We start from the raw sequence: 21,027 nt of genomic DNA, 5'->3' as shown, positions 1-21,027 counted from the left end.
CGAGGTGCTTGAAATATCTGGAGGTAGAACCTTCCTAGAAAAAAGATCTTGATAGAGATCGCAGCCTCTTCCCCTTGTGTGAAGCTCATCGAGGGTGGGGGCCGGCGATCACCAGAAGTGGCACGTAAAGTGCGTTGAGAGTCAGCTTATGGTGACCATCAGATGGGTTGAGAAGCCATCCGATTGGAGCATCGAGATGAATGGCAGGATGGAGAATGGAGCCGAGGACTCTGCCTAGAGGGTGCATCGCACGACACCGAATCCTCTATCTGCCATTACTACTATTACTGTTGCTCTGCAGTCTGCTGGAGACTATGGACAGCCTCCGTCAATGCTTTAACTTGCTGCACAAAGGCTGCAAGCTATTGCTGGTCCACTATTTCCTCCGATCGCGAGGCACTCGACTCCCCAAAGATCGTCAGAAGTGTGTTACGCTGCGATGAGCATCAGATGAAACTAAGAAAAATATTTTGTGCTCTCGTTTTAGCCATTATAACTCCTGGAAGGATATTTCTCCTCTTTCCTGCCAAACTGTTGCAGCTCATCTCTGGTAGGATAGTTGGATGCCTGAGTATCGAACAACAGAAAATTATGGAGAAGGACCACTCGTTGGAGAGAGGACATAGTCGAGAGGGCTAAAAATGAGAGTGAGGGCTCATGGTGCATTGAAGGAGATAGGGTCAACTCGGACTGGATGGAAAGGTCAGCCGGTGGTGTCTGATGGTAGCTGAAAAACTTGCAAGAAAAGTTTTTATCGGAGATAGATCCGACGACGATCCTTCGACGCTCAAGTCAGTTTATAGCTCAAGAGATGGAGAAGTGAGTGAGGTAGAGTTTCGACCTCTGAGTACTTGAGTATGCATACCTCCTGGGGGTCTTTTCTTACCTCCATTTATAGAGAGAGTAAGAAAAAGGACGAAAAGATGGAAGAGCATCTTTAAATGGCCACGTCAGCAAGCATATGCCTTATGTCCGATGCATCGGTGGTCGCGGCGGCGGGCTTTATCGCATGCATGTGGCATAATTAATGACTTTATGATGTTCTACCACGGCACGTGGCAGACCGCTTAGGGTATGATCTCAGGATAATGTGACTTGATGTGACTCGATGGGACTGCATGGCGGCCATATTTGACTGTCAACTGTTTGATTGATATCGATATCCAGGTTGGCCACAAGCCGGAGTAAGATGAAAGGGATTGGAAGCAGCCCAATGTGAGTATCCCGCATGCCAACAGTCCTGGGCTCGTCAAGTAGGATTGGAAAATCAGATCGGTGGATGATCGATTTGAAGTATTAGGTGCCGTAGGCAGCTAACGAATCCGGTCTCCAAAAGAGGGTTGTCGCGACAGGTGAGCACGTCAATTTCTCACAGATGCCATTGGAGAAATAGGCTGGTCGTTGGCCGATGTAGTTTTTAACTTAGATAATGTAACTAATGTTGCTACATCCAGGTGATGTTGAGGTCAAACTTCTACCAACCTTAGTTTTCGAACGATATTGGCCTTTCGATGAGGCCGGCTTCTTGGTAACCATGGTCTTCCAATAAGGTCGGTCCTTTGATAACTCCAGTTTTGCGCTTTATGATGATCTCCACGATCCGACTCCACATCGATAGTTTTATGTTGGTATTCTTTCAATGATATCAATTTTTATCAAGATAGATTTTCGATTGAGATCAATTAAGTGACAAGGATCTATCCTAACATTTGGGATTATTGCACAAATGACGATGCCCGGAACACATACAATGACCAAGGGAAGGCGGGATCAATGCAACGGCCAATATTACCTCGGCAAAATATCTGGTCCCCAATTACGCAAATCAGCCTGTCAAAATCACCTTCATGAGTTAAAACAATATCCACCCTCCAACGCATAATAGACAGCGATGAAGGGGGCGAAACAAAGTGAGTGACCTGTTAAGGAGAAGCCTCCAATCCTGTTGGATTTTTGGAATCCAAAGGCTTTGCCACCTTCACACGTCACGCGTCCTTTATCTCGTCGCTCCTGGAAAAACCCTAGACCTCTCCCAAGCGAGACTGCGAGAGTGAGAGTGTGGGAGAGGGCTGAAAGGAGGTCTTTCTATCTGTTTTCTCCTTCTTTTCGATCGCCGGAAGCCATGGAGATGCCTACGAACGAGTTGGATCGGCTCGTCTTCTTCGAGCACGCCCGCAAGGCCGCCGAGGCGGCCTACGCCAAGAACCCCCTCGATGCTGACGTATGCTCTTCCTAGCTATGGTCCCAATTTGTTTTTCTTTTCTGACAATAGATTCTTGGGCGCCATCGGCGATTTGAGCACTGGAGACCCTAAATCACTGAATGAATTGGACAGAATTAGCTTTTCTTATTCTTTTGCCCTTTTGTTATGGTATATCTATGACATGTTTCATCTTGAAACCTAATCTATGTAATATGTTTTTCGTTTTGAAGAATTTGACAAGGTGGGGAGGAGCGCTGCTCGAGCTATCGCAGTTTCAAACTGGAGCTGACGGCATAAAAATGATTAAAGGTACTGTTGATTTGCGTAGGTCTCATTTGGTATTTCTCCGGTTTTTGTTCTCCAAAATTCAGTCAGGAAGAAAAGAACTAGAGTGAACAATATGGATGATGAAGCCCTGTTAATCTATTTATTTTCTTTGTAGTTTTCTTTTTAAATATTTTTGTAAACTTCACAGATGCTGTATCGAGATTGGAGGAAGCCTTGGAGTTGAATCCTCGAAAGCATGATACTCTCTGGTGCTTAGGAAATGCCCATACTTCTCATGCATTCTACACTCCTGATCACGAGCAAGCAAAGGTTTATTTTGCAAAGGCTACTCAGTGTTTCCAGCAGGCAGTGGAGGAGGTATCTGAGTTGTATTGTTTATTATACACTTTATACATTGTTATATTTGCCAAGTGGAGGAAATGATGTTTGGGTTGCTTGTAGGATCCTGGAAATGAGCTATATCTCAAGTCTCTGGATTTATCAGCAAAGGTATATTTCATTTATTTATGTATATCCAGCTCAATTTTTAAAGCTTTGAGCATATAGATTGGTTTTGGAGGATCACTTTTTGCCTGCTAGTTGCTGTTTCTTTGTTGTTGATTGTGCTTAGGATATTACATTAGGAGGTTTTACTATTATTGGGATTATTTATTTTGTCATTTTATGGTTTTTAAATCATCTTGAGGGTATAGTGGTATTGGGAGTTTTATGTATTCTGAGATGTTTTAAGTAATTAGAATCATATGCTAATGTTGTTGGAATAAGTGGACCCTTTGTTTGCAATAGTTTTAGTTGACCCAGTTTGGCATGGGTTATACTGCTAAGAGAAGGCAATGAACTTAATGATATGTAAGTCCTTGGAGGTGCTGTTTGGTTGTTGTAGTTGTTTATTGGGGCCTGAAAGTTGTTTACTCAGATACCTTATTTCATTTGTTACTGTATCATGTTATCTCTATGTTTGTTATCAGTAGGTGATTGCAGAATAAGCATTGACAAAAAGGAATAGTTTTAAATGCATTTGTTAAATATTCAGGCTTAGATCACTTTCAAATCAGTTTAGGTAGGAAGATGGTATATAATCATTGAATGAATATCTAACGGTAAACCGAAAATTGCAAGGAAGAGACATGCTAAAGTCTGATTTTGTGCCTATGATTTTATACAAGTGGAAAATCATGTAAAAATTTCAAGCAATCATCCATTAATAATACAAGCAAATTACAATAATAACGAATTTGACTGAGAGTTTTGGGAAGAACCTGCTTTTGTTCATTTGTTTTTTTCTGCCTAGGTTTTGAGATATGGGCGGCTTTGGTGGCAAAGACACTCAGTACAGACAATCTCTTCTTTTCTGCCAAATCTGTGTGTCCAGCTCTTTTTTATCTTGGCTAAAGGGTATTTTGTATTTGTTGCATATTTGCTTGGGATACTAGAGGGCCTTCTTTGTGCTCATGAGGAAATTTTATTGTTCAGCCACTTCTGTTAGGACATCAATGTGGGTATGTTAGACTGTGCATTGGGTGCAGTAATCTTTCTGCGTTAACTAATTAAGGCCTATTTAGAAACCAGCAAGCGGCCGGCATTATTTCAACTCACTGGCTGTGAGAGTGATTTACTCGTATTAGTCCATCTGAGATTCATGTCAAGCACTGAGTTGACATTATCTATTCATCATAGGCCTATTCTTAAATATATTAACTAATTCATGAATCCGTAAAGTTACAATTTAATAAGATATTGTGGCTTTCTGAATCTCCTTTCTGCCATTGTATAATCAGAGTAGTATTTCAATATACATATGTATGGTTTTGACATGCATATTGGACTGGGGCATTCATAAATTAGGAGAGAAATTTAGTAACTTTGTGCTTTTCATAAGAAATAAATAACTACATGCTGAACCTATAAAACCACGAGTTTACACTATATAACTAATGACATAATGAGCTAAACTTTATTGCAAGGTTTTCCATACCTTATCGAATTGGAGAGTACAGTGCATACCATACTGTACCGATTCGGTATCAATATGCGGTACGGGAGGTGTACCAACACTCAATATGCTGAACTGGCCCTGTATCGACACAATAATAGTGTGGCACCGGTATTGGACTCAGTGCTGAGACGGCGAATCTTACTTTATCGACTGTTATTTGACTGTGATACTATTTGAGTAGCTGTTGATAATGATTTTTCAGGTGCAACAAGGATCATTAAGCTAATTGCTCTAGTAATTAATGCACATTCAACTCTTTTGTTAGGGCAATGCACATTCAACTCTTAAAAGGTATTAAAAACACATTTGACTTATGTCACCTTGAACTCAGTGGAAAAAAATCAATCATGGGTTTCAAAGTATATGGAAGGAATCCGGATGTTAGTGTTGTAGGTGCAACCTTTTGTAAAGTGGGTTTATGACTCATCAACCATGCCTCTTCCTTTTCTCCGATCATAAAGCCCCTTGATCCCGTTCTGTCTTTCATCCCTCAACAATTATCATAGGGATGCCAAAATTAACAAACAAACTGATCCAAGCATGTTCAGTCACAAACATAGGAAAAAAGCCCCACCACGTCCTTGGAACAATCCTCACTGGGTTATCAACATCAACCAACAAACATGCAACAAAAATACAAGAGCAAGGAGCATACCAATGGTTAAGCACAAAACCAATCGAAGCACTCAAACATTTATTAAACGAGCATGGGAGCAATGACGGCCACAAGGGGAGTAGCCAACCAAAGCGCGAACACTCAACCATTCAACACACTTCATCTAACACCTTTAGAACACCTCAACAAAACCACTAATGATCAAACAGAAGACTAATCTAAGCACTTGGGAGGAGCATCAAAGCCATGGAACTACAATGGAAGCAGCCCAGCAAAATGTCAGCCACTCAACCATTCAGCTACATTGGATCAAGCATATGCAAGAACACCTCAACAAAACCGTAGTACCAGCAGAAACACGATGAAGAGGACAACACATCTTGATTGAACCACTCATGTTGCTTACTAACTTGTCCTCTTACCAATGCAAGCAAGGTTCGAGATCAAGTGGAGAAAAGGAAGAGGCATGCAGCCAGCTGAGGAGGGCGAGGGGTTGTGAGAGAGGTAGAGGAGAAGAGATTGATTAGCAACCGAGGTGTGAGATAGAGAGAGGGAGGTGAGAGGCAGGTGGCGGAGAGAGAGAGAGAGAGAGAGGAGGTCTTACTTTTTGGATGTAGAGATCTGAGGTCAGAGTAGGCAGTTGGAGGTCGGAGGAGGTAGTCAAAGATGGCAATTGGAGGTGGTAGTGGAAGGTGGGAGTGGTGGTGGTTGTAGGTGCTGCCAATGGGTGGTTCCATGAGAGAAGGGGCTAAGAAGCAGCCTGATGACCATATGAGGAAAACAACATCTTCCCAACCACTCTATTTTTATCCTATACAGGCACAACCAGTTCCCTAGCTGAGACCCATTCAGTGGCTATTGGAAGGAAGAAGGAACTCTATGAACCGGAAATTCAAAGTTCGGGTCCAATTTGTAAATCCCTTTTTTATTGCCACCGGTTCAAAATTTCACCGCTCTCACTCTTGTGCTTTGAGGTCTTTCCAAAAACAAAACCACCCGACATTGATCTGATTGAACTTCTGACTTCTCGCTGTTTGTACTGCCCCTCCACCCAAACCTTCTAATCCCCAGACCAACTGACGATGGAACCCTCAACAGCAGGTGGAGTTCCATAATTGAAGGTTGGCTAGACTTGCTTCTCACTGTGTTCAATCAAAGAAAGGGAAAGAGAACAAGAGCTGCACTCAACCAACGAGGAATGGGGCTAGCTTGAACGACATAAAGATGGAATCAGCAGTGTCAGAAGGTACTTCAACCAGAAGAGAGGAGCATGGGTCCTGATTCCAGGCAGTAAGCTTTCAAAGCCTGCGTTCTCCCAAATAGCAATAGAATATTTTTAGATGCAGATGGTATTTTCTTGGTTTCAAGTGGTATTGCCTTTTTTTATTAATGGTGTTCTTGGCATCGTTTTCTTCAAAATGGAAAGGAATCAGGGGGATACAGTTCAGGCCAAGATTGTTTGGCTCTATTGGAAGGAAAGGAATGCCTCAGGGAAGAAAGAGGAAGGTAGCATAGCAGAGAAAATCTCTGTTCTCAGTTGAGTAAGCCTGTCCTAGCAATAATGGCTTAAGCTTATTCCTGCAGATTAGCTATCCCTAGGATTAACCACCCAAACACCTATTCCTAGCTTGTGCTGAATTTTCACCCTAGGATTTTAATTCTGTAGGATTGGCTTAGATTCTGCTCTATCCAAACAGGCCCTCATCCTGTCAAGCATCAACAAGCTCTGAGCCACCAAGGCTTTGACTTTTTGTTTGCAAGTTAGGTATGACCTAACCTTCTTCTTCTATACTCCATGATGCCTTGTTAGCTGTCTCTCTCACTTCTATTCTAGTAATTCTGTGGGGTCCAAGATGGAGCTATGATTAAGTTTCAAGGAGCCTCCAGCATGCTATTCATAATGGTGGGCGATGCTGCCAAAAAGACAACTTGAGGGCCAGGCTTGTGATTCGGCATGGGATTGGGTTTGGGCATGGACAGATGGAAGTAGAAGAGGAGGAAGAGATGAAAGGAAAGAACAAGAGATGGAAGAGAGGTGCATGGGCATGTGGCATGGTTTGTTGGTTCGGGTCTAGGCCTTATTGTTGGCTCTCAGATTTCAGATTTAGGGACTGAGATTGGGCTGGGCCAGGCTCTCACCAGATCTATTTTTCTTATTGCTGGGTTGTAACCTGGCACGAACCTGGTCCAGCTAGGCAAATGCCAAGGTTCTGCTCTGCAATATTATGCATTTTCTGTTTACAAGCATGCAAGTGTCTCTGATCATTTCCATTTTATTTCATTCTAGTTTTTGACTGGCAATATGGTACTTGATGTTTTCTCTTGATTTTGTATGTGAATCTAACTCTGTATGGGTTTTGAGAGTTTCCAACATGCTGCATTACATATACTGTAATTTAACTTATGACACTTTTGGTCTTGCCCACCTAGCTACTCCAAAAGTTTGGAAGTAGTTTATTGATAACATGCCTTACTTCTGCCACAATCCTCTGTCAAATGTAATTTCAAATGTGTAACATATATATTTGCCTCAGGCACCTGAGTTGCATTTGGAGATTCAAAGGCAGTTGGCAAGTCAACAGATTTCTGCAGGAGCATCTTCTACTTCAAGTGTGAAGGTAATGTTTTTGTACTCTTGTTCTCAAAGGTAGCTAGAGTAACTCGCAATCTATGAACTTTAACATTTCCTTTGGGCCTCAAAATAAACATGTGAAATTAAACTCATTTTCTTCTGCTCATTGATAACCTTCTATTTACCATGGTTGATCGACTAATGATTGTCCAGTACTTCCAAACTGTGTTTTTTAACATTAATTCACTGTTTAGGGAATTTCTTTGCCAAATTATAGTGGAATAAGTTTTTCTATGACAAATTGTCTATGAGCTTAGTCCTCTTGTTTCCAAAATTATTAACCACCCAAGTCTCTTTTCCCTGTAAAATTGGAGTAATCCTACCAATACATGCTGAATCTTAGTATTTTATGTGTATTATTTTTTTTCTCATTTCTTTTCATCAATGATCACAACTTAAAGTACAAATAAGATTATAGTCACACACCACCCTCCAACCCCCCAATTTTTTTCCCCAATTTTTAAGCTTCTAAATCTCAATTTTTTTGGGGATAAATGTTGACTTTATGTTTTGTGAATATATGCTTAAACTTAATAGTGGATAGGGGTGTACACGGTCTGGTTTGGGGATATTCTTAAATCAAATCAGTAAATTATGGTTTGTTAATTTTACAAACCAAATCAGACCATTTTGTCACCCAAACCAGACCAGACTAGACCGGTGAATTATGGTTTAGTCTGGTTTGATTAGCGGTTTGACATATTGCAACACGGAAGATGAAAAATCTTAAGAAAAAAAAATATTCTAATACTTCCTTATAGTCCAGAAATCATTTTCCTTATAACTCTCATTTTTGGGTCCATTAAAGTGAAGATTACGCCTATAGCCAACCAAAAGCTAAGCTCTATTATAGGGTTTATGTGTTAGCATATATACACACACACATATTATGGTTTACGGTTTGGTCTGATCTAATATTTTTGCAAAACTAGACCAGATCATTAAACCATTTTATATGAAGATCATAAACCAAATAAGACCATTTTAGTTTTCAAACCAGACCATACTGATAAAAATGGTTTTGTCTGGTTCGGTTTAATGGTTTAAACCATTTAGTGAACACCCCTAATAGTGGAAGTTGCTTGCTTTTTCTTTTTCTATTTCTAGTTTGTCAATCTCTTTGCATTGAGCTTCATTGGTGAAATAACCAAAGTACATTCATTCCTTAAAGTAAAACTTCTAGATTATAGTGTGCAATGCTATGGTCCTAGTACAAGGGGGAAAAAAAAACAATGGCACACTTCGAGACTGAATTTTATTTAGGGAAAATTATAGTTTTCATCCCCTCAAGTTTGGGTGATTCCCACACACACTCTCCATAATCTTTAAAATTTTTCAAAGAGGCCCTTCAAGTTTCTAAAGTGTTCCAAAGTGGTCTTGCCATTTATCTCTATTAACATACAGGTGGCATGTGACCATCTCATGATAGCATAAATTTGTTGTAGGACAAAATGCCTTTGGTATCAGTTGTTTGGGGTGGATTCTTGGCAGCAAGGATACTGCGAATCACATGAGGTCACATAATAGTAGGGACTTATCTGCATCTAGAGAAACTCCAAGGGGGAGGGGAGGGAGAAGGAGAAGGGACTAATCTACATTTAGAGAAACTTCAAGGAAAAGGAGGGAGAGGGAGAGGGAGAGAAAGAGATAGAAAGATACACTATGAGGGAGTGACAGAAAAAGGCTTACCATTCTTGGATGGTGGAGAATTCTTGTATAGCGCTCTCACGGTCTCCTTTCAAATGAAATCTCTCCCACTGGGCCAACCTCTCATTTGAGATACTACATGAACACAAAAATGAAGATGGTAAACAAGGAAAGGAGGGATCTATAATGGAGAATTTGAAAAAAATTGAAGCAATAACAGAAAAATCCCAGCTTTCTCAGGTTGGGGATCTCAGGAACTTGCTCGACAGAGTCATTCCACCATTATTGTGAGTAAAAATACTTGGATTTTGCTTTGGAAAGACAACTTTTCTGAAGGGGAATCCTCCTACATCAGTTCCAGTTTGGTGAAATGCAGGGCCATACATTGAAGGTCCTATTTTGTGCTTCCCAACAAAGCCCAACCTCTCATTCAAGATACCACATGAACACAAAATGAAGATAGTAAACAAGGAAAGGAGGTTCTATAATGGAGAATTTGAAAAAAAATAATAATAACAATTGAAGCAGTACCAGAAAAATCCCAGCTTTCTCAGGTTGGCAATCTTGGGAACTCGCTCGACACAGTCATTCCGCCATTACCACAAGTAAACTACTTGGATTTTGCTTTGTTATCTCTCAGATTACCTCCCTATCCTGTTCTTCTTCTTCTTTCTTCTTTTTTTTCCTTCTTTCTTTCACTTTGTCCTTTTCTTCTACTCTCTTAACAAATGGTGGAAGAGATAAGAAGAGGACAGAGGAGAGGAGGCAACATTTTTCCCAGATAATTGCTGGGAAGGTAGGATGGGAGCCAAGGGTTGGAAAGGAATGATTGACATTGGGGAGGAAGCAGGAAAGACATTCGAAGATGTTTGAAGAGGGTGAGGGCATTTTGGACATTTGAAATGACTGGTTAACATTGTTAGCTGGTTGGTGAGTCAGAGGACTACTTTGGAAACTTGAAGGGGCACATTGAAAATTTTTAAAGATGAGGGTTGTGTGTCAGAATCACCCAAACTTGAGGGTTGACACTGTATTTTCCCCCTTTATTTATTTGGTTTGATTGCATTTGGTCTCAGATAGGTAGCCTGGTTGGCATTAGCCTTAGTAGTGCTGGGAACACAAGATGCTTGTGAGAGGAAGATGGGTTCTGTGATCCCTTTTGACTAATTTTCTTTATTATTTACTATTTACTTAGGTTAATCAATAAACACCTACTTTTGGCAGGCCATTTCTTTTGCTTCTATACCTTGAAGAACCAAGTAGAAAGGGGTTATTAATTAAATATGGGCTTATTTATAGACATGTGCAGACTGGAGGCATGCAGTCCATTAAAGGTCACAGGAGCTTGCATTATAATAGTTGATATTTTTAACTAGAAGCACTTTGTTTGCAAATGTTAACAGTCTAATGATAACCATGGTCTCAGCTAGACTATATAATTGAATTCTTCCATTTCTATAGAGAATCCTCAATCCTAATAGCCATCAGGGGCTCCTATAGTGTTCTGCTGTGAAATGCATGCACTTGCATGTAGGGCTGTCAGTCTAGCTAGTTGTTTTATTCGTTCAAAATATTCGAATCGTTTTTGAGTCGTGTTCGAGTCGCTCGTTAAACTATAGAATCAAACACAAACAGGATTTTTAAAGTCGATACCTTAACGATCCAAACTAGAACAAGCCTTTGTTTGATCGTGTTCGGATAAATAAAAGCTTGATAAAATAAATAAATATGTTATATATTTTATGTATATTTATATACATATTATACTAATATATTTATTTTTTATGAATTTTTTAGCATATTTTTTTAGTATATATAATGTATACTGTACATTATAGCATTATATACATAAGCCTTAATAATCACCGTCGGATCATTGATCCAGTGGCTGAAGAAGGCATGCTCAATCTCAAATACAGTTCCTTCGAATATATTCGAACATGAACCGAACACGAGTGTGTTCGATCATGTATACCTAGACGAGCCGAACTTGAGCCTAATTGAACATAACGAGCTTAACGAACTCGATCCCTAACAGAGTTCCCTCGAATACATTCGAATCTGAACTGAACTGGAACTAAACAGTAGTTCGAAACAGTCGATCCCGAATAATGTGTCCGATTCGTTAACAGCCCGACTTGCATGTACAAGATATTCTGAGGCTTGCACATATATTTGTATGTACGTACGTTCTACAGGGATTGGTGGAAGAATTTTAAAATGAAAGGGATGTGGATTCTGCAAGAAAGAGTAACCACTGCTTTGTAGAAGATTGGCAGAGCCAGAGGCCTGTAGGCCATCGAATGCTGGGATGGGGAAGGTAGGAAGTAACTGAAGGGGCTGACCTGCAACTAAAGTTTTTCAGTAATATGCCATTTTGACTTAAATATATCAGAATTATGGTTTTGAAATGTTTTAGATGTATCTTCAGCATTAAGTTAGGTAATTGTTTTAGGCTTGCATTGTCATGGGCTTGAGAAGCTGAGGTGGAGGCCCACAACAATTGGAGCGAGAGAGGCTAGATTGCATGGTCAGCTAGACTGGTTTATACTTTATAGTGTTTTGTTTGAGTTTCCACTTTGATGGAATATATCAGTACTTTAGGTTGGTTAAACTAAAGTTTAGATTCATGCTTCAGCATATGTTGAAGTAGTATAGTTTTGGCTGGGACAAAGTTTATTGAGTCTTATTACTAAAAAGATGAGCAAGTCTATCGAATTGCAAGTTTCTTTTCAACCAGAGTTGATCTCTGTTTCAAATGAGTAAAACAAATGCAATATACTGTCTTTGTTTAGCATGAACTAGAAGCAGTTTATTTTAATTATTTTATTAGATATTGCTTGAAAGCAAGTTTACTGTGAGGAAACAGAAAATCAACCATATGTGTGATAAGGGTCATGTAATTTGTTTAGTTCAGGTGAGTCCACAAATCCGGTCTCGTGCTAGGTTCAACTTATAACTACCCAAGGTTAGTTTTCTATTATTCTGTGACTGCTTGTATCATAGGTAACACAAAGATTACATATATTCGCCATCTATAGATCTGAAGTATGGCTGTCATGGGCAGTCGCCTGGGCACCCGGCAAACCACCTGGGTGCCCAGGTGAACCTCCAATGCCAACACGACCATCTCTTGAACAGCATGATTTGTGGGTGCTCGCCCAGCCAATTTGGCATTGCCGAGGCAGCATCACCCATTTCACCTATTGCAGACAGGCGCTTGCCCAGCTCAGCCCAGTTGAATTAGGCCGTGTGAAATATAATTGAAATGTGTTTGGACCATGGGTAGGGTCAAAACATGTAGTGGAAAAAAGGCAAAAGAGTGAAGAGCCCTGACTCGTGGTCTCTTCACTCTCTTATTCCTTTGCTTGGGCACGAATGGAGACTTCTATTGCCACCACTCATGCGCATCTCGGTGGCCGGCTGCTGGCCAGTGAGGCTTCTAGGATGCAGTTGGCCATTGGGGCTCTAAGTGAGTGATCTCCCTCCTTTCTTTCTTAGTCTTCCTCGTATCCCTCCCCTTTGTTTCTTGTTTCTCTCTTCCTTTTCTGCTTTCTCACTCCATGGTCAGCTTGCTGCTGGCAAGTGGCAAGGCTTCCATGGCTGGCCAGCATGGCCTCTTTGGCATTGTTGCTGTTGTCATGCTTTTGTTTATTTCATGTGGAAGTTAGCATTTGCTCTTCTGTTATTCCTTGTTTCATTTGCACACTTTTTCTGAAATTAATAACCTCGTGTTTGGTTGGGGTTATGAGAGGAAGGATAGATAGGATTGGAAGGATAGATGGCCTCTATCTACTATTTGGTTTGAAAAATTTTATACAAGATGGATGAAAAGGGAGATGCGCATTTACATGGGTCCATCAATTTACATCCTTCCAATTTGGGAGAATACAAAGAAGGATGGATGAAGCATGCGAGAGGTGGATCTTTATATTGACAAAATTATCTATTGTTAACTTTTTGAAAAATCTTAACATTTTTTAATTTTTTATTTATTTTATTTATATATATTTTTTATTTTACATATACTATTTACCCTATACTATTAAATTTTATTTCTAATTATTTTAAGTTTAGCGCATAATTTTCATAATAATAAGTAAATAATTAAAATTGTGTTCTATTTTTATTTATATTCACTATTTTTTATTAACTATTTGGATAAAATTAATTAACTATTTAAATTAAATTATAAATTTTTTCTTTGTTTATATAATTAGTATATAAATAAATTTATTCATATTAACTAATTTATAAAATTATTTATTAAGTTAAAGTTAAATATTTATATAATTTTATATAATTATAAAAATTATAATTTATATATTACTCTATTTTTTTAATATAAATAAGTGTTATAAATTGATAATAATAATAATATTTTTTTATTAAAAGGGAGTTTAGTAAAAATATCATACAAATATCATTTGTCCTTCTTTTTATTCCTTCTATATCAAATAGAAGAGAGAATAATTCTCATTTATCCATCCATGTTTCATCAAACACATGGAAGGATGAATGGAAGATCCATCTATCCTCTCCTTCCTCCCCTATCCATCTATAATATCAAATAGAGGGTAAATATTTTCTTCCAAAAGGCAGGATCCTTCCTAGTGGTTGGGGTTTTGAATTTTTTATGACTTTGATTCTTTTGTTGTGTTGTTCTGTTTTCTATATTGGGGAAATCAGGAAAACGGGAAGTTGATTGTATATTTCTTCCTACTGTATTTCTCTTATATTACTCTCTGTTTTTATTTTTTTTCCTATTGTAGTCATACTAGTGATCTATCGATTATCATAATAACAATTACTAAGTAGTAACATCATGTATAATTGAATCCACGTCCACATCGAATATTGAATGTGTGCTCCACCATTTGATCTATGACATGAATGGTGTTATATATTTGTATTCTATTAGTTTAGATCAACCAATAATTGTTATAGACTTGGAAGTAATGTATTCTAAATAGACCTCATGTTAGTTATTACCAATTATATTTGTGTCATGTATATGGATAGTCTATTGAGAACAATGCAGGCAATAATTCAAATATATGAAATAAATTATTTTATAATTATTTTATGAGTTTTTTCAACCTGGACAATCATCTAATCGCCCTAGGCTATTGACTAGACTATAGGAGGGTCCTTTGCCTAGGGCTGCCTAGGCTATTGACAATTATGATCTGAAGAGATGGTTATTGTATATACTTGTGCCTTTTGCACACTAATGCTACTTACTGTTAAGAGGTGGAGACATTAGCTGTCTGCAGACCACTTGTGCTTAGAGCCCAAAAACCTTATGCACCTATGCAGATTTATTGCCCAATGGTTGCCATGGTGGCTCATCTAGATCTGTGCAACCCAAACAGATTGGTATCACTTCAAAGTATTTCAGTATAGAGGTTAGTTACAAGTCCTGCATTTACTCAAATTCTTAACTGGTTGTCCATTTTCAACTCTGTACGCTTGGATTGACTTGTCCAATTTACCTTCTTGTTTGCATGCTTTTATTTTCCTTTTTTCTATGTTCTAAAGTCCTTAATATTATTTGTTCTTGCCACATTTTAATAGGCTCAAATTTTCACATGACCTTGCCTATGCTGTCATTGTGATGGAAATTCAGCATTTTTTGAGTTGATATTGATGTATCAAACCTCTTCAAGAGAAGAAAAGGGCTTTAACATTTAGCATTTATAATTTATCCTATTGTAATTGTCAATGATGAGTGATTCCTTAAATTGGCATCCTTTTTCGGACAATGCCTCGTACTTAAAAAAATTATTTAATATTATACTTTCTGGTAGTTACTGTGTGTTGGTAATCTAAGGGGGTGTTTGGTTGTGGGGAGTGGGGGTCTGAATCGGAATCGGAATGGGTGACTTCCATTCCAACCATTTGGTTAGGAGGAGTCCGTTCCGATTTCGATTCCGGGATGGAATGGGAATGGGTCAATTTATATGAACTCAATCCCTACTCTTTTCTGTGGATTCAATTTTCTATTCCAATTTCGATTTCGATTCCGGTTATGAATTAAACGCTTCGGGAGATTTGGCCATTCCGATTTCGATTACAAGCCATTTCCATTCTCATTTCCATTTCTATTTTGATTCCGGTTACGAATCAAATGCCCCTAAAGTGACTGGCATCACCGAATGGGCTGTGCAGCAACTACTAAGTCTTATTTTTCTATTTCAGGCATCCAAGAAAAAGAACAAAAAAGCAGTGATATGAAGTATGACATTCTTGGGTGGGTAATCCTGGCAGTTGGCATTATAGCCTGGGTAGGGATGGCCAAGTCTCATGTTCCTCCCCCTGCTCCCAGGTGAAAGGCCAGTTCTTTAGTTCGTTCCTCTGATGGGAGTCTACTGCTTTTCAGTATTTGGACTCCGCGGTTCCTCTGTCCAAGTAACTGAGAGGCTGTTAAGGCCAACGTGGAGACAGCCTATACCTATAGCTGCTTAGATCGCATGCTCAGTTCCGTTTTTTCTTGAGCCAGTCGCCATATATATCTTGTTAAAGTCTGCATGTTTTAAATTTTCCAAGTGTGTCCTTTCAATTTCGTTTTGATCCAAAGAAGCCCTTCACCTTGGTATGTTTAACAAGGCTGTTTTATTTGCAATAATGATCTCTGGTGATCATTTCTTTTTCTGATGTTAATGATTCTGGGAGCTGTTGTTTGGCTTTGATTCTCGGGATGGATTTTGTTATTTAGGGATGGTGACAGGGATTCACCAACATCAAATCTAATAGCTAGATGGCTATATATTGCTATTTATATGTGAAAGCATGTAACATAAATCACTGATTATGAACCATAAATTTTATATTGACGCAAAGCTCTTATACCTTTCATGATCGTAAAAATGCACGTCCTTGCCATGCTATCCTTTTTACATAGGTTTTATTACTTTAAGAGGAAGTCGCCCAGGCAAGAGTTGCTGTTGTGGGCTGACGGTAAAAGTGGATATCTAGGTTCTCAAACAACATATATAAATCATAACCAAGCCATGTTTTTGAAGTACCAAACCCAATCTAAGTGCCACCTATGAGTCTCTCAACACCTGCCAATGGAGGTTTCAATTTGCTGCATGTAGCGTGTGGCGGGCGAAGTTTTATTTTTATTTTTGGTTTTTTGGGTAAGGGGCGAGAAAACATAAACGAAATGAAAGGAGAAGAAAAAACTCAATAAACTGAAACAAAAGTGAACCGAAGTTAGAACCATACGAGGTTTAGGGTAGCGGAAATTATAAAGTTTTGGATCCCTTCTTAGCCTTTTTATGTTACCATATGTAATAACAATGAAAAAAAGGGCCATTAAATAACATTCAGCATTGTAATAATCCACTATAATATAAATAATCAACCATCTTGAGATGATGTGCAAGGTGCCCGAATTATTTTGATTAGAGGTGATGCAATGTACAAACATTTACAAGCTAAAGTAGGTTAAGTGGCATTTGAAATGTTGGAACAGAGTATGTTTTGGGTATATCTTCCACATCTCCCTTGAGCAGATAAAGACGGTTATTTCTTAGCTACAACAGAAGAAAGGTAATCAAGAGGGACTCAGAGCATAGGAATCAGTTTATTGAGGACAAACCTTGTCGAGTATCATTCTCTTCTTTAGTAGCGAGAAACCTTTTGAGGTAGAAATCTATGATAATTTGGCTTTTTCTTTTTTTTTTTTAGTAGACAGGACCTTTATTTATAAAGATTTTTTTATGTATATACCCTCTTAAATATTTAAATTTGTATGAATATACTTTTAAAATTGGTATTTGCATATATGTCTTCATAATTTTTTTTTTTTTTTACATATGTACCCACATCATCTAATGTCATTAAAAATTAATTGTTTAAAATTAAAATGACTAAAGTATCTTTATAGGTAGATATGCAAAAAGAAAAAATTATAAAAGTATGTATGTAAATAATAATTTTATGAAGGTATTCACACAAATTTGATTGCTAGGAAGGATATAGATGCAAAAAATTTAAATTGAATTTTTTTGTGCGTAATACAACTCTCTTGGTTTGTTAATTATTTTTTTATTTTAATGAAAAAAATTAACGTGCGCAACTAAAATAATAAATATATTTAATTTATTGACTTACATAAATAAAATAATCTTTTTATTGAATGATAAATCAAAAATATTTTATTTAGAAAATAAACATACCGTAATCATCTATATTTCTTCTAATGAATAATAATATATTTTTGAGAAAACATCTAAACTTGATATTAGATAGATAACTTGTACATTTGCATAGAATGGATATAGTTGTGGATTTGGATATTATATAATAATGAGAAGTTATAATCTTATTATATTTTATTTTAAAATTTTTATCAAAAATATCTTTGTGAAATATATAAGGTATATCGTGTTGTTATAAGATGGATATGGTCATCCCATCTTGCCTAAAAATAAAATATAATATAGTATTCTAATATATAAAATATTATGTGATATCATTATCATATTGTTATATTATGTAATATGTTACTACGTTGTAGAGTACGAGGGCTCGATATCTATTTAGATAAAATAGATAAAAATTTAATTAAAATTTTTTACATGTATATCTTTCTAAACATTCAAATTTACATAAATATCCATGTAAAATTGCTATTTGTATATATATCCTTATAATTTTTTTTGCACATCTACCTTTAAGGATATTTTAGTCATTTAAATTTACATCATTAATTTTTTAACGACATTAGATGATGTAGGTACATATATAAAAAAATAAGAAAAAAAATATACATACAAAATAAATATTTTATGACGGTATATATACAAATATCAATTTTGAAAAGATATTCATGCAAATTTGAATGTTTAAGAGGGTATATATGTAAAAAATTCTTTATAATAAGAAGAGAGATATAAGGAAGGAGCAAACCTAGGTTGCTATATACCCAAAAAAAAGCAACCCTTAATAGGGTGTAAAATGACATGTACAACACTAGTTATACAAGACATCTATTTGCACAAAGTAAACAAATGAAAAGGTATGTAGATAAATGGTAACAAAATTGTAGGAGATTACATCAGTTATAAAGGCCGAAATTGAGAACTTGAGAAAGAACATTAGATGAAAATAGCATGACAGATAAATGTTGATGAAGATCAGGTATAGCACTTGTATCCTTATAATTATATAAACCATGAAACAGCAATGTAGTAGATAAAACATCTAGTGTGTAAACATAAGAAGAATTCTATACAGTAGCAAGCTCCATAAAATACTATCATTAGATGAAATGTATACTAAATAGTGACCATTAGATGCAGGTGAAGCATAAATGTTGATGAAGACCATGTAGAACACTTGTATCCTTGTAATTGTATAAACCATGAAACAACAATATAGTAGGTGAAACATCCAGTGTACAAACCTTGGAAGAATTCTGCGCAGCAGCAAGCTTCATGAAATAATATCATAAGATGAAATCTATATTGACTGGTGACCATTGGATGCAGCTGAAGCATAAATGTTGATGAACACTAAGTACAATATTTGTATCCTTATAATTGTATAGACCATGAACCAACAACGTAGTAGATGCAACGTCTAGTGTACAAATATAAGAAGAAGTTTATGCCACAGCAAGCTCCATGAGACAATATTAAAAGATGATATCTGTATTGACTATTGACCATTAGAAGATGTTGAAGCATAGTTTGGGATCATAGTAGTGATACCGATCCAAATAAGCATAGGAAGAATAGTAACTCAAATTGTCTGATGAACTTCGAAATGTCTGAGGCCAAGCAATTACAAGAGTTCCATATCCACATGAAATTCGGCACCATATTGTATAAGCCTTGTTTTGGAACCAGCAGTGAAGATGGAGATATCTTTGTGAGATGAAATAGAATAAAAGGATCACCCTATCGAAAAGTGTGAAGTGTATTCTGAAATATGAATTATGTTAGTGCAATTCAACCATCCTAGTATTGAGAGTAATGAAATACATCTAACTAAAGACGACCAACAACTTGAAGAACATGAGCATCCCATATAGTAGTGCACTCGTTGTATGCTTATCAGCTTGCAGATTTGAGTAAACCAACAACATATATTGCATCATATAATTTTCCAATAGAGTTAGATTAGATATGGTCTCATTCATTGTCACACTCTCTTTATCAAACTAATAGTAATTATTTTTTCGTTTACCTCTTAGATCACCTTTTTTACATTCTTTTTTGAGCATTCTTCTTATTTTTGGATTGGCACTCCATTGCTTGGCACTACTCAGTAGTTTGTGTACTCTTTCTTTTTCTCTTCCAATGTAAAAGTTTAGATGGAAAGAAGATATTCCACCCTGACAATTAAAGAAGGCAAGTTGAGAAGGAGGAAGCAGAAAAAGGATTTCCATGGTAGTGTGGATAGCAATGGGACAATGAGATGTCAGATAGGTGAATGAATAAGAATAATTAGTTGGGAGAAAGATGAGATAGGGATGAAGAAGAACATAAGCAGTGAAGCATTTAGTGGAATATGAACAGTAAGAGGTGAAATCAGCTTCAAATAAGAAATCTGACCTGCAATAGCAGAGCGTTAATAACAAGAGAACAAGCACATATAAAGAGGGCCATATCTTGCATGGAGAACTTGGCAACTAAAAAATTTAATGATGCCGATGGAAGTATACTCTATAAGAATCTACATTAAGAAGATAAAAATAGTATAAATCAACATCATCGATGTTATTCCATTAAAAAACTCCAGATTTAGGCTTGTTAGCTAAATAGTCTACAACTTGGTTGGTTTCCCTGTAAAAATGTATAGTTTGAAACATAGTAGACGCATTCTTCCAATACCACAAGTCCTGCAAAAAGCTATACGGTTATACTTAGGTGACCAAACATAATTGATCCAATGGATAACTATAATTGAATCACCCTCCTATTGAATATGAGTAGTATGAACTTTGGTAATAGTTGCACGGACCCTAACCAAGTAGCAATTAATTTAGCAAAAGGAATTGAAGAATTAAGTAACTATTTACCTCCTATTTGGACAAATTGTGCTAAATGATCTCTTAATATATAGATTGCTGAAGTTTGCTTAGAAAGAAGAGTGCCATCAAAATTTATCTTGATAAACCTATGGGGAGGGGGTAGCCAAGTTATCAGAAGCGATATGCTCATCAAAGCAAAAGGAGAATTATAACTACCCTAGTACCTTGACACAGGTTCAAGGATATTAAATTAGAAAAGACCATAGCTTTATGATAAACTTGAGCCAGAGAAGAAAATATATGTTTGAAAATTCTATCATTCTTCTCTTACCACAAAACCCAAGTAACATAAGCCAATAAAACCTTGCTACCCTTATCAATGTCAGTATTCTGCATGTAATCAAAGAGATCCATCAAGGATGCAATAGAAAAAGAGATTTGAAACATTTGACTAATGTATTGCCAGCAATGTAAAGCAAAGGAATAGGAGATAAAAATGTGATCACAATCTTCAACACAATGAGGGGAAAGATCACAATTCTGCACTTGAACAGGAATAATATTACAATGAGCCAAATACTACTTCATAGATAACCGCCGCCAAATAAGCTACCACCAAAAATAATAGATTCAAGGCGGTAGGGACAATTTCCATATA

At 37.1% G+C, this 21,027-nt stretch overlaps 1 protein-coding gene across 5 annotated transcripts; it reads left to right on the top strand.

Moving 5' to 3' along the window:
* The first annotated feature begins 1,972 nt into the window (after positions 1-1,972).
* Positions 1,973-16,039, top strand: LOC105048911 (mitochondrial import receptor subunit TOM20). Of its 5 annotated transcripts, none has more exons than XM_073261118.1 (7): positions 1,973-2,221; positions 2,434-2,512; positions 2,679-2,848; positions 2,933-2,980; positions 7,638-7,726; positions 11,628-11,632; positions 15,593-16,039. In XM_073261118.1, the coding sequence occupies exons 1-7, from the start codon at positions 2,123-2,125 to the stop codon at positions 15,712-15,714; spliced, it is 612 nt and encodes a 203-aa protein (XP_073117219.1). In that variant the 5' UTR covers positions 1,973-2,122; the 3' UTR covers positions 15,715-16,039. The 5 variants fall into 5 exon arrangements, with proteins under 5 accessions (XP_073117219.1, XP_019707496.2, XP_073117217.1 ...); XM_019851937.3 differs by lacking the exons at positions 11,628-11,632; positions 15,593-16,039 and adding exons at positions 14,702-14,790; positions 14,960-15,191 and having other exon boundaries at positions 7,638-7,721; XM_073261116.1 differs by lacking the exons at positions 11,628-11,632; positions 15,593-16,039 and adding an exon at positions 9,181-9,264 and having other exon boundaries at positions 7,638-7,721.
* Positions 16,040-21,027: the final 4,988 nt, after the last annotated feature.

Source organism: Elaeis guineensis, chromosome 7, assembly GCF_000442705.2.
Source record: "Elaeis guineensis isolate ETL-2024a chromosome 7, EG11, whole genome shotgun sequence".
NCBI classification, from domain to species: domain Eukaryota; kingdom Viridiplantae; phylum Streptophyta; class Magnoliopsida; order Arecales; family Arecaceae; genus Elaeis; species Elaeis guineensis.
Note: the sequence above shows the minus strand (reverse complement) of the source record. Positions and strands in the feature narration are given on the sequence as shown.

Bases quoted from the DNA above. Each gene is read 5' to 3' on its own strand.
- LOC105048911 (XM_073261118.1), top strand. From the start codon at position 2,123: ATGGAGATGCCTACGAACGAGTTGGATCGGCTCGTCTTCTTCGAGCAC. The intron at 2,222-2,433 runs GTATGCTCTTCC...TTCGTTTTGAAG, and splicing joins AGAACCCCCTCGATGCTGAC to AATTTGACAAGGTGGGGAGG. The intron at 2,849-2,932 runs GTATCTGAGTTG...GGTTGCTTGTAG, and splicing joins TCCAGCAGGCAGTGGAGGAG to GATCCTGGAAATGAGCTATA.